Source organism: Streptopelia decaocto (genome assembly GCF_964273445.1).
Source record: "Streptopelia decaocto genome assembly, chromosome: 2".
Lineage (NCBI taxonomy): Eukaryota > Metazoa > Chordata > Aves > Columbiformes > Columbidae > Streptopelia > Streptopelia decaocto.
The window spans coordinates 156,874,907-156,888,621 of NC_138655.1; the positions used below are offsets into that span (position 1 = coordinate 156,874,907).

The 13,715-nt window shown below is 45.7% G+C and overlaps 1 protein-coding gene across 1 annotated transcript in view; it reads left to right on the plus strand.

Annotated features, from left to right (window-relative positions):
• Window positions 1-3,237: 3,237 nt before the first annotated feature.
• Window positions 3,238-13,715, plus strand: part of RHEB (Ras homolog, mTORC1 binding) — a 43,053-nt gene continuing 32,575 nt past the window's right edge. Inside the window, exon 1 of the mRNA XM_082046930.1 lies at window positions 3,238-3,491. Coding sequence (XP_081903056.1) covers window positions 3,440-3,491 — 52 coding nt within the window. The 5' untranslated portion in view covers window positions 3,238-3,439. The remainder of the gene's footprint in view (window positions 3,492-13,715) is intronic.

Here is a 13,715-nt window from a genome sequence, read left to right on the forward strand (position 1 = left end):
ATGTTCCCCAAAAGTTCCTTATTTGCCTGTATTTCGAGCATCCCAGTCAAGATAGAACAAACACCTGAGAGATCCTCATGGAATGAGGATTATTGGCCATCCAAAGAGCCAGTGGAAGGACATCACAGCTTTTTCTGCAAGTTTACAAAACACCCATGCCCAGGAAGGATGAGTTCTAAGCTCCTGCTGTGATGCAGGCTGAGCAAGCACGGATATCATATGGTGGAACAAACCCATTGCAATCAGCAACAGTAAATAAAGCAGCTGAAGGGGTGAGAGAAACCCTGCATTAGTAAGCTCTCCTAAATGAGTACAGAGTAAGTGCAAGTTAACAGAAATGAGATAAATAAACAAGGGTCCGAAAGGTGCGTGAGAGAAGAAAAAGAGAGTAAGGGAAAAGACCTAATCAATAAAAATGGGGTGGCAAGGAGGGAGCAAAACCAGAAGCTCTCGCAAATGAAGAAATATTGGTGCTTACCACTTTGAGCACATGGAAGGGTAAAAATGTATTTCTGAAAATGCGGATGAGGTTTCGGCAGAGTGAAAAGCACAGCGCCTAAATATGATGGGGAACTCAGAAAAAATGTGAGAATATATATGGAAGCTGAAAGTGTAACTACCCCAAATTCCACCTGTGCTTCCAGATCCATTTACATCATTGGAAGGTAACTCTTGCTTTAGTTTTTTCAGTCCTCTGGCTTGGTAAATGGCCCAAATTTTGGACCACGCCATGGGCCTGGGGGGAGCAAGGATGACAGTGCAGCTGCAAGGCGACTCAGGGGATGGTCCTGCAATCTTCATGTCTTTTAACACACCAGACTCGTGTCTTGTTTAAAAAGGCGTCTGTTAAAACACGCAAGACCAAAAGGTGCGTGGGGATCTGCAGCGGGCAGGTCGGTCCCTCCGCACCTCACAGAGCTGTGAGGGCAGGATTTCTGAACGCTGCTCTTTCCTCAGCCCCACCAAATCCACCCGTGTGGCAGGGTCACACAGAATCACAGAATCGACTGGGGTGGAAAAGACCTCAGAGATCATCGAGTCCAACCCTTGGTCCAACTCTAGTCTGTTTACTAGATCATGGCACTAAGTGCCATGTCCAATCTCAGTTTAAAAACCTCCAGGGACGGCGAGTCCAGCACCTCCCTGGGCAGCCATTCCAATGCCTGACCACTCTCTCTCTAAAGAATTTCTTTCTAATATCCAGCCTAAATTTCCCCTGTCCCCAGTCCTGGCGGTGTGGTACCCTGGAGCCACGACCAAAGGGGAATCTGTGCTGCAGCGAGGGGAAAAGAGAGGCTGAAGGGGGAAAAAGAGCATGCAGAGTGACATCCATCACTGCTGTCACTGCCAGAGTACACAAACCCACTTCCTCATCAAATAATGATCCTTTCATCACGTACCTATTCACTAAATGCATCTGCTGTTTCACAGGTTACCAGTACTTAGCCGTCGAGATCCTATAATCCAGAAAAGAGTACAGACTATCCCAAAAATGCAGATATTGCCTTAAAGCTTGTCTGCTTCTTCAGAAGCAAATCGCTTTTGTGGATAAACAGCTTTCTTTTGCTTTAGTTCTCTGCCCTTGTACCAGATTAGATGAACAGCAGTACATTGGAATGAACAGTGGAGATCGGGGAGGAGAAAAAACCCATATCCCATAACACCATCAAACTGGTAGGTTGGTTTAGTTGTATCAAGCAGTTTTACTCTAGCATAATTGCATGTTAGATATATGAGTGTACCCCCAAAAAAAGACAAGATATATATAGATAACACGATTTTTACTTCTAAATAATGTTCATTTTTCTGTAAAATGTGGAATGGGTAAATATAACCAAAAATGTGTGCAAAGTCCTTCATGCCTTTCTCCTTTAAAGTCTGCTGCATGTGCTATTGGGGACTTCCACACTTTATGGATGCACTCACTTTTTTTCCAAGCCTAAAACTCACAACATGTCCCAGTCAACACTTTTCCTCCACCCCTCACTCTCTCCTTTACGTGCGTTTGCCAGCACTTCACACATGTTCAGGTCCAATATTTCCCAGAACACCACAATTAATCTGCGTGCAAAGAAAATGCTCTGGAAAGGCACCAAGGAGGAGCCCCCGGGGCCGGGGGTGGCGGCACCTCAGAGCGTGGTGGCCCTTGGCGCCCGGGAATGGACCAACCGGGCAAGTATTTAATGAAATATAACAAGGGCAAGTGTGGAGTCTTGTATCTGGGCAGGAACAACCCCAGGTTCCAGTGTAAGCTGGGGAATGACCTATTAGAGAGCAGTGTAGGGGAAAGGGACCTGGGGGCCCTGGGGACAGCAGGATGACCATGAGCCAGCACTGGGCCCTTGTGGCCAGGAAGGCCAATGGTACCTGGGGTGGATTACAAGGGGGGTGGTCAGTAGGTCAGAGAGGTTCTCCTGCCCCTCTACTCTGCCCTGGTGAGACCACACCTGGAATATTGTGTCCAGTTGTGGCCCCTCAGTTCCAGCAGGACAGGGAACTGCTGGAGAGAGTCCAGCGCAGGGCAACAAAGATGCTGAAGGGAGTGGAGCATCTCCCGTGTGAGGAAAGGCTGAGGGAGCTGGGGCTCTGGAGCTGGAGGAGACTGAGGGGTGACCTCATTCACGTTTATAAATATATAAAGGGTGAGTGTCAGGAGGATGGAGCCAGGCTCTTCTCAGTGACAACCAATGGTAGGACAAGGGGCAATGGGTACAAACTGGAACACAAGAAGTTCCACTTAAATTTGAGAAGAAACTTCTTCTCAGTGAGGGTGCCAGAGCCTGGCCCAGGCTGCCCAGGGAGGTTGTGGAGTCTCCTTCTCTGCAGACATTCCAACCCGCCTGGACACCTTCCTGTGTAACCTCATCTGGGTGTTCCTGCTCCATGGGGGGATTGGACTGGATGAGCTCTCCAGGTCCCTTCCAACCCCTGACATTCTGTGACTCTGAGATCCCGTGAACCGCTGCGCACGCGCGGCTCTCCAGCCCCCTCCCAGCCAATCCGCGTCCCCGCTCGCCCTCGTTCGCCAGCCCCGCCCCTTTCTTTGAACGTTACTGCAGCCGCCGCTCTCGGCCAATCGCCGCCCGCGCTTCAGCAGCACCGCCCAATCGGCGCGGAGGGGCGGGGCGGGGGGGCGAGGCATGACGCAGCGAGTTTTTCCCCTGGCGGCGCCCGGGCCCGTTCTGCACGGCGCCGAGGTCGCGGCTCCGGCCTGTGACGCGTGACGCACAGGTACGTGAGGGGCTGGCGAGCGCGGCGGTCACGTGGGGCGGGCGCTGCTGCCAGGCGCCGCGGTCCCGTGCGCTCGCCCCGCCGCCCCTCCCCCGCCGCATGTCGCTGGCGGCGCGTCCCGCTCCCCCTCAGCCGCCCGCCCAGCGCCGCCGCCTCCTCCGCTGTCGCCGCCGCCCTTGATGTGGTTCGGGGCCGGGCGGGGAAGAAGATGCCGCCGTCCAAGTCCCGCAAGATCGCGATCCTGGGCTACCGGAGCGTGGGTGAGCGCGGGGTGAGGCGGGGGTGGGGGGCGTGTGTGTGAGGGGGTGACGGGTCGGGCCGTTGGGGCGGAGGTGGCGGCGCCTTCCCCGGCCCGGGCTCCGCAGCGCCCCGTGAGGGAGCGCGGCCCGGCGGCCCCGCCGCATCGCCCTCCCCCGCGGCAGCAGGTGCAGCGGCGGGGAGGGGAAGGGAAGGGAGGGCCGGGCCGCTTCCCGCCGCCGGGAGCGCGCAGCCGCGGCGGCCGGGCGGGCCCCGCCATGGCGGCGCCGCAGAGCGCGGCGGGCCCGGGGCTGCGGGGCCGCCTGCCCTTAATAGGAAGTTTCACCCCCCACGGCCGCTGCGCTCCCGGCCGAGCCTTCCCGCAGGGCGAGGAGGTTCTTGCCCCGCCGGGGCTGTCGGTGTGCGGGCGGCGCTCCCCGACGCACCCGCCCTGGTGCCGCTCCCGGGGAAGGGGGGGTCGCGCCCGCGGGGCTGGGCCGGGAGCGCTCCGGTCCTGCTGGCTCAGGGGCGCTGTGCTGGAACTCCCTCCAAACGTGCCCATGTGTAGGATTTAGAACCGATTTTTAAATACCGAGGGGGATCCCGTTGTTCTATTCCCACTTCTGTTTTTTTTTGTTTGTTTTGGTTTTTTTTCCCCTCCGCAGGGATGCTCGGCGGCTGCATCCGCAGCGTGGCGTGTCCAGCCGGTTTTGCTCATTAGGGCCGTGTCTTTTAACACACCAGACTCGTGCCTTGTTTAAAAAGACGTCTGTTAAAACACACAAGACGAAAAGGTGCGTGGGGATCTGCAGCGGGCAGGTCGGTCCCTCCGCACCTCACAGAGCTGTGAGGGCAGGATTTCTGAACGCTGCTCTTTCCTCAGCCCCACCAAATCCACCCGTGTGGCAGGGTCACCCCAGTCCCGGCGGTGTGGTACCCTGGAGACAAGGCCAAAGGGCCGTGGGGTTGTGCTGGCTCCGTGTGTCCCCAGCGTGGGACATTCGGCTCTTGCGCGGTGCTCCTGGCACCATCCACGCAGGCTCCTCTGCGTGGAGAAAATTCCTGGAAGCGTCCAGCACGAGTCTGTCGTAGCAGACAGGGTTTTGTTCTGTTGCTGCCCACACCTGTGATCCTTTTGCCCCCTCCTTCACCATCTTTGATGGAAAACAGTTTCAGATGTTTCAGTTTTTGGGTTCCTAAAGCGGAGGGGAGTAAGCCGTAGTACAGCTATCCTGGTCGATCAAACTTAAAAGCGTAGATCAGTGTGGAAGATAACGTGTGGTTGGAAAAAAAGATGCTACAGTTAGATACTGTGCTGCTCTGAAAAGGGTTTTTATGCTAAAATAGTGGCTAAATCAGTAATATGTCTTTTGTTGTGCAGTCAGCAGAAAGAACCCTTAAAGCTTTTTCTTTTCTTTTTCAAGATCATGGAAAGGGTGAATAAACCTTTCTTAGATGTTTTGGATGTAACTGCAGCCAGACTTTGAGATGGGGTGATGTAAAAAGGATGCCGAATTTGTCTAGTCCTTGAAAGGAAGAGCAAGTAGTGGATTGATCAGTTTGCACAGCGTATTTGACATCACTTATTGCAGTCTTTTTCACTGTCTGTTCTGTGTTATGTTTTCTCTCTTTTTTCTTTGAGCACTGGCAAAACCAAGTAATGGGCAGTATCAGTGGGAGGGAAGAATGCCTGAAATTCTGTGGTTCAGAAGTGTGTGATGGGGACTAGGTGCACTGTTGAGCTTCAGTCTTTCATCTGTTGACAATGACAAGCATCAGTAAGAAATTCGGATGAAAGTAGGGTATATACTCTGTTGGGGAAAAAATAGAAGAACTAGTGTAGTATTGTTAATCTGTTTTGTGATGTTTGAGCAATAGTACTCATGTGGAAAGGATGAGCAAAAAGTTATATAACATCTCTTGAGACCTACTGCTGAACTCTTTCAGCTGAAGTTTCCAGAGACTAGTGCGGTATTAGGCTTGATGGGACAAGATCAATTTTATTGGGACAACTACAAGTTATAGGAACATAGAATTAAGAGCGGGGGAAAATTGTGGCTTACTGTAGTTTTCCTTTCATTGTCCGTGATAATTCTGTGTTACCCCTTAGGTAAAAATCTTGTATATTAAAATGGCAAAGTTACTCATCTTAAATAAGGGAGCATTATATCTCTCTGCAAATACTTACATAAAAGTTCAAGGAGTAGAAGCTGGTCATTGGGGTCTTACTTCCATCTGTTAAAGTTGTTAGAAAAGCAGTAAAGTTGAACTGTGAGATTTAGGTTGGGTTCTCTGCTTATCCAAGTATGACTCCCAAAGTCTAGGAGGACAGCTACTTAGTTTGGCTTCAGGTAAGCTTTTGAGTAAGTCTTGCTTTGTATCATGATGACTAGAATATTACCTGAACCTTGGGTGAGAAAGGATCTAATCTCTTCATAGGACAAGCTTTTGGGTGGTAGAAAATGCAGGATGTTTATGGGGAAAATGCAGCATTTGAACAGAGCTGATGTTCATGAAGTGGGGGCAGTAATTTCAAAATCTGAATGACTGGGAGAAAATGTTTTCTGAATTTCATTTTATAATTAGGAAGCTACGTTCCTTATCCATTAGCATTAATCTTGACCCTGGAACAAGGCAGGCTAACTCTGCTAGGTTGTAAAATATTTACAGTTTTATGGGTTAGCATAAATGCTTAGGTGATCTGCTCTGTGAAGTTGCATCCTCCCCTTCTAATTTCTATGGTGTTTGAGGTGAATGGCAAGCCTTTTTTCCGCTGTGTCTCTTTCAGTTATGTATTGAAATAACCAGGTTTTGATGACATTTCAAGCAACGAGCTGTTCCCTACAGTTGATGACTCAACAATTTTGTGGATCATTCAGGTCATGAGCCTGTATAGTAATGGACAGGCACGTCTTCCATGGGGATCTGCGAAACTTGTCTGAATCTTCTACTGGCTTCATGCTAATCCCTTGTTTCTTTTATTTACTTCAAATTTTATTGTTATCCCAGTGCTGTTGTCGAAGAGAGTAGAGGTTGGGAGTGGTGTTCTGATATAACAGTTCTCGGAATAGAAGATTCAGGAGGCTGCTTGTTTGAATACACTCCCTCTGTCTTTCAACAGCACCATCAAACCTTCCATACATGAAACTAGTGTGTGTGCTGATGGGAGAGATCATGGTGGAAACCTCACAAATTCACGGGCAGACGTACTTCTGAGATGCAGACAGAGTATTTGCCAGCAGCTTTGGGAATCGTATTTTGGTGAGGAACGCCAATTATGTGTGGATGTAGAGTACAGGTTGCAGCATGACACTAGACAGAATCACACAAGAATGTCTACTTTGGGTTTTGCTCAGGCAGAAATCGGTCTAAGTTAAATTCCATTATGTAAGCGTGCTTGTCTCAGTGAGGTTCTGAGTAGAAATCAGGTGGATTTCATCCCCAAATCTGATCATTTCATAACAGGGGGAACTTGGCTTGGATTATTCTTGTTTGATAAGTGACCAGAGTGCTCCAGTTCCTGGAGACTTGACTCTCAAAAAGACATCTGTCCTGTGCATGATGAGACATAAGATTTAAAGAAGTAACTGCCTTCACTAAAAAGAATCTTCATACTAGTGTTTTGGTCACAATTTATTATATCCCAAATGTAATTGGAAATAATGGGTTTGCATGGGAATAAATCAAGCAATACTAAGATCTTTTTCTGAATCTCTTCAGTGTAACAGCTGTTCTAAAAACTAGCATATAGTTGTCCAAAATGCCTTGTGCTCAGTTTGGTTCTTTTTTGTTCATAGAAGAAATATGTAAATTTAGACCACAAATGCCTGTATCAAAGAAGAGGTTTCTTTAGATCATCTTGTAAAGTAGCTTATTACTGGGATTCTCTGTATTATAATGAGCTGATGGATTTCAGATAAGCAGGGAAGTGTTTGGATCAGCAGCTTCAGTCGTAGGTCATAATCTCAGCCTGATTTTGGTTTTGTTTTTTTTTTTCTGTTTCTCTATAACTTATGCTGCTGGTATTACAGATGCACTTGCCGAAACTGGAATTGTTTCTGAATTTTACACATTCGGACCGGTGATCTGAAAATGCTCTCCTGGTCAGTTTATAGCTCTGAGAGTGAAATCCACTTAAGTTAGTGGTGACTTTACCCATTTTCTTCCCCAGCTAGATAGTACTCAGTGACTTTCAGGTTTTATACATCAGCTTTTTGTGTCGGTGGACAGCAGTCCATACTGCAGGCAGAAGTAGTTGTGCTCTGTGACTGCGTTATGCAGGCAGCAAAAAAACTGTGGTGGAACAAAAACATATGCCAAGGTTAGATTTATATGGAAAGGCTTCCAGGTGGTTGTAGTAAGCCAACAAATGCTTCTCCCCTTTATACTTTGCCTGGAAGCAAGAAATGCAGGAAAAAAAGTAGAGCCTTTAATACATACCTGTCAATAGTAAGAATAGTTGTTAAGACAAAATGTAGCTACTGTTTTTGAAGACGTGAGTTATTTTACTACTAGGAGGTTTGTATTGTAAAATGGAGTTGAGGCTTTGCTTTTCGGTTCTGAGAGATGGCATCTGTTCGCACAGCGGTATTCCACCCCGAGGAGAGATCCCTTTGATATTGGATGGAGGGAAGTGGTAATTTTAGCAGGCAATAAATTGCCCGTTTAAATGTCAAGAGAGAAGGAATGGAGAAATTACTGCTGTCGTGCGCTGTAATTTGGTTTACAGAGCTGGTTGTGTCTGCAATGTTAGAAATCCTAAGATTTAACAGGAAAATTGAGTGGTTCAGGATCCAACCAATACCCAAGGTTAAAATTTTGCCGGGTTCCTAAAAAGTGCCAAGATGATTTTTCATAGCACTTCCCTTGTCAGGGCTGCATTCCCTCTGCCCAGGTGCAGCAATGCTGCTGGAAGGAAAGGTTGTGGCTACCAGAGAACGGACGTGAGGCTGGAAATGCCAACTTTAATTGCATTTTGCTGTGACTGACCATGCCCTTCGGCAGTGAAAGTTGCTGTGGCGCATTCGATAGCAGTAGCGGGAACACTAGAGGCAGCATGTTCAGCTGTAATATCAACCCACCGCAGGGTTATTTGAGGACAGCGTTCCAGGATTAACTCTTCAGTTGCCTACTCTGATCGTTTTTAGTGGTAATGCTTGATAGTTTTGCTTTTATATTTGAGTGGTTTGGTATTTGATTACTCAACTCAGAGTTAACATGGAGAGGAGAAACCAAATGAAATGTAGATCCTGTAATTTTGAAGCTATTTAAAGCTGAAGCTCTTCATTTAGATACACTACACTGCTTTAAGTAAGGGTTCTGAGGAAACCAGCCACCTCTGCGGTACACGCTGCTGCGGAAATTCAGCATAACCACGCGTTTGGGATTAGAAGAGCAGGCTGAAATGTGATGAACCACTGATGATGATTAACTTCCTGTAGCTCTCCTGAAGGTGACATTCAAGGGCGTATTTTAAAAACTGCTCGACTTAATTGTGCATTCAGCCCAAAATCGAAACAGCTTCTCTGTGGGATGTTGATAATGCACTCAAGCTCTGCGAATCCCGCATGAGTCAAAATTGTTTGGTGTCAGCCCAAATCATCCTAAATCGGAAACTGCAGACATGAAGCACAGTATGGGAAAACACGAAGCTGCCCTTGTCATGAATCTGTCTACTTAAGGACTTGATAGGTCTCCTTTTGTTTTCCAAGGCCTATATTTGAAGCGAATGGCAAATTTGATATGGATTTGATAACGTGAGAAACTAAACTGTGCTTCTTGAGATTGAGGGGTGGTTGTTGCTTAAGATATCTCTTTTCCAATCCTGGTCAGGTCATTTGCTTTTCTATACAGGTCTTGCACACTGGTGGCAGCTATTCTGCAAATGAGGGTATATGGGATGGGGAAAAAGGGAAGAATGTGGAGAAAGTCCAGGTTATGTGTTGCCTAGCAGAGATCTTAACAGGATTTAAGATTATTAAGTTTACCAGTAACACATGAATGTGGCCTGTTAAATATTGTATTTCATTCTTGAGAAACGGGATGTACGGGGGAATTGTTTTTTTCGGGAAAAGGTGCTTGTATGTAACAAGAAAGTAAACTGAGGCAGTTTTTGAACAGAGTGCCCGAAGAGGCTTGCGGGTGCAGCTTTTCTCAGGGAACATCTCTGCTGCTTCCTTTTTTAATTGCCATGTAATGAAGGCAGATGCAAATGAACAATGTAGTGGGGGCTTCCCTTGGCTGGGTGCTGGCATGGGTGTGCTGGAAGCCTGGGCACCAGCTCGGGGAATTGATTGATTTGAAAAGTTAAGGAACCAGAAGAAAAAGTTTTCAGGAATGGGCTCAGGAGCGTGAGCTGTTTGGAGGAGGTGGAATAGGCTCTTTGCTGCTGAGTAGGCTCTGGTTCAGTCAGACCTGTTATGAAAAAACACATCTCTATTTTCCTCTGCTACTACAGATAAGCGAGAATGCTTTTTTGTAAACTTTCAACAGCAGGCCTTTTGAACCTGGGTAGTTATCTTGATGGAAAAAAGGATAGCCCTGTAAAGATGGACTGTGCTTTTCAACATTTCTTGTTCAAATAACCTGGGTAGTCAAATCTGATCCTTTCATGCAGAATCGAGGAAAAGTAAGATGTTTAACCTGAGGTAAATGTAAACCTTGTCAGGAAGTCTTCAAATTCAGTTGATGCTTCAAGCGATACGATACGCTGGAGTTTTCTGGAAACACTTGGTAGTAAAGATGCTGCAGTGGATCGAAGCCAAAGCTCCAGACTGTGACGTGCAAGGCATTCAGAATCACTGGTTGCCTCCCTACTTTGAAAAGCAACAGAGCCTTCAGATTTGTTTCTACTGGCTTTCAGAGTAATCTTCAGTGTTTGCTAAGATACCCTACGAAGTATCTGTTGTCTGAAAATACCTGGTTGACTCTTCAACCTGCTTGAGGCTCCTCCTTTAGTTGTAAGCGTTTATTGATGCTGTTAGAGTATGAAGTTGATTCTCAAATGTTTAGAAGCACTAGTTGTCCCTCAGTTGACCATATGCACTTTGCTGTACATGCACATTTTAAGAATAGTTGTAAGAAGGATGTGGGACAAGACAGTGGTGAAAAAGGTAGTGGTTTAAACAGATGATACAAGTTCTCAAAGTGCAGATTCTGGATTGTCAAGCATGATGTGCCAGTCAAGATGAAGCTAGGACAAGCGAACAATAGCTTGTGAGCTTTGGGGCCTCCTGCAGAAGGGAAGACTACTTGGAATTTATTATGGGACTTCTTACGTGAATTTGAGAATTTATGATAGAATGTGAGGAGGAAATTTATAGCAGTTTAATTTGGATGAAATCCTTAAGAGTTTGTGGATCATGGCCAAAGACTAATCTTTTAAGGCACAAGACTAAGTGAATGATTTCTGAAAGCCCTTTAAGGAACAAAAGACCTTAATGTGTGACACTTGGAAGACCCATTAGGAAAAGTTGTGGTGCTTCTATATTAAATAGATATGAACTGAAGAAATCATGATTCCCTGATAGATTATGCTTTAAACAGTGACGTTTCCTTTTAGCTTTCTTTTTTTAATATTACACTGAAGTCTTAAAGAATGAGTGATTAATACTTCTGGAATAGTTATCGGTATTCTTGCGTATTCGAGGTTACAGGAACCAGAACAGCATGCATGACAAAGCTAGCTATTTGTATTCCATGGAGTATTGAGTTAAATGAATTTTAATTTGGAAAAAGAGGGAATACATAAGTGGTCTTCAGTGTGTGGGTGTGAACATGTGCAAGTGTAATATGAAATAAGGATATGAAAGTGTCTCTTGACAACATTGTCTCCTGAGTTAGTGGGATACATCTGTCTGGCTTCAACAGCTTGTCAGATTGTATTGCCAAAACTTCATTCAATATGTATGACCTCCTTTCAAGGTACTCTTCTATATGCAAAAGAGTTAGGATGCATAATATGCAGGAATACTCCATTAAGTCTGTCCTACAGATTGTCAAAGCAATAAAGCACTTGACACTAATGCAGTAAAATGTATTTTGCTTTAAGGCTTGGTCTTTCATTAGTAGTGAATTTTTTGTTCTAAAATCTGTTTCAGAATTAGCATTTTGGATTTGAACTGCAAGTTTTTGCAGTGAAACATGCATATAAACAAGCACCATGTTTCTTAGTTTGCTGCAGTGTCTTGTGAATTGCTTTTCTGGAAATGTCTTTTTCTAATAGATGTTCTGCTTCATCTGTATGGTTTGACACTGGTGGATAAGTTCTAAAGAAAGGTGTCAGTTGTGCTATTTTAACTTTTTTCACATGTAGAGGGAAAGGTTGTCAGAATTCTTGATAAAGTTGGTTGCTAGACTTAAAAAATGGTTGAAGTGCAAGTTAAACCAAGTGTTTCTGAGAGGGAGACTAAGAAGTTGCCTGAAAGTTTCAAAATCATGTTCTTTATACAGAGTGTATCAAGGAGTCTTATGACACTTGAACTGTTTTACTGCTTGTCCTTCTTCAACTGCAAGATATCTTTTATCCTTCAGGGTGGTGGTAGGACAGAGGAAGAGTTAAAGTGAGGCTACTAGAAATGGGCTGTACATCCTAGAGGCTGAAAGGGTTTAAAGGTGGAGGTCGGGGAGGGAGAAAAGGATGGTATGAGAAGGGTTATGTGGACCCAAGGGCAGCTTATTCTGGAGAAAATTGGGCTGTTCCTCTCCTGTTCCTGCAGCATGGAAGTGTGGAAGCCAAAACCGAAGATACGGGTTGTTTCTTAAATAGCCAGGCTGTGAAATTAAGTAACTCCTGAAAGTCTTTGCTGTACTTATGGTAAATCTTGACTTATTTGCTTGTCATATTTACCGTTTCGTCCATTATGAGCTGGATTGATTGTGATCTAACTGGGTAATAACAGGGTAATAATAACTATTGCACTTCTCAAATTTTGTGTGTGTGTTGATACACAAAGAGTTACATAGCAGACAGATACAGTGCACTGCTCTGTCTTTTGAAGGTCAGCCTGAAGTTCGGTAGCTTGATACTCCATGTCTAGGTTGTGTGGTTGTGCTGGGAGGTGCAGAATGCAGCTTCTCTTGACAAGTGCTTCCTCAGGTGCTGGAGCTGCGCTGGCTGGAAGGCACCTCGCTCGTGGAAGACAGGCTAAAAAGAAAAATAGTGTACTGTCAGGTTGCAAGTGTTCATCCTCAGTTATTTCCCGGGGCTATTTTCAAGTGGTTGGGATGGTGGGGTGTTGTGTGTTTGGTTTTGTGTGTGTGTTTGGTTGGTTGGGTTTGTTTTGTTGTTGTGCGATTTGTTGTGGCTTTTTTTCTGTGCTTTTTGTTGTTGTCCTTCCTTGCAGATACCAGAGTTCTGATTGTGACCTTTCTGTACTATATAGTATTAAAGCAGAGAATAAAAACATGTGATTCCTACCCCAAAACTCTTAACGTGAAGTACCTTATAAGCCAACAAATGGGTACACACTGGGTAGGAAGGTAAGCAAGCCAGCTGACTGTAATGACAAGAACTTTACAGTATGCTATCGCAAGCAAGGGTTACCTGTTCTGTCTTCTGTGCCCTGTGGTAAAATCAACTATGTCAGGTCATATCTGACAGATCTTTGGCTCAAATTTCCTTAAAATTTCCCAAGGCTGGGGGCTCTAACGATTCTTCTGGTACTCTGCATAGTGTTATCCTTACCCTGGAGTATTTTTTTTATGGGTGTTTTATTCATGTCTGTCATGCTGTGGTTTTGGTATGTTGTTACTTTGAACCTTCCTTGCTGTTAACAGCCTGTCCTCTGTATTTGGGGGCTGCTCTGTTTTGTTAATTGGGTGTGTAAATGAAGAAGGATCAGCGTTAGTGGGGAGGGGTTAATGACTAACTCCAGCTGTGTGAAGTGCTGTGATACAAAGATGGCATTTAGCAGGAACCCTGATTGATAGAGGGGAGGAACTTCACATTTTACACAGAAGTAACATAGGAGATGCCTATAAAGTTAATTCAAATGGGATCTAGAATTGAATTGGAGGAGAGACAACAGTAACTTACCGAAAGGTGATCTGAGTCTGATGCGGGGAGACAGTTTTTGTAGAGGGATGTACGGTTCAGGCATGCTGTTTATGTTGGCATGATTGTATATAGATCCACAGCAGCCTTGTGCTAACACAGGAGAATTAAAGTGGTGAAGGCTCAACTGTATGACCATTCATCAAGACTGTCTCAGTGTCTACCTGTGCATCTGTTGACGAAGATGTGATGG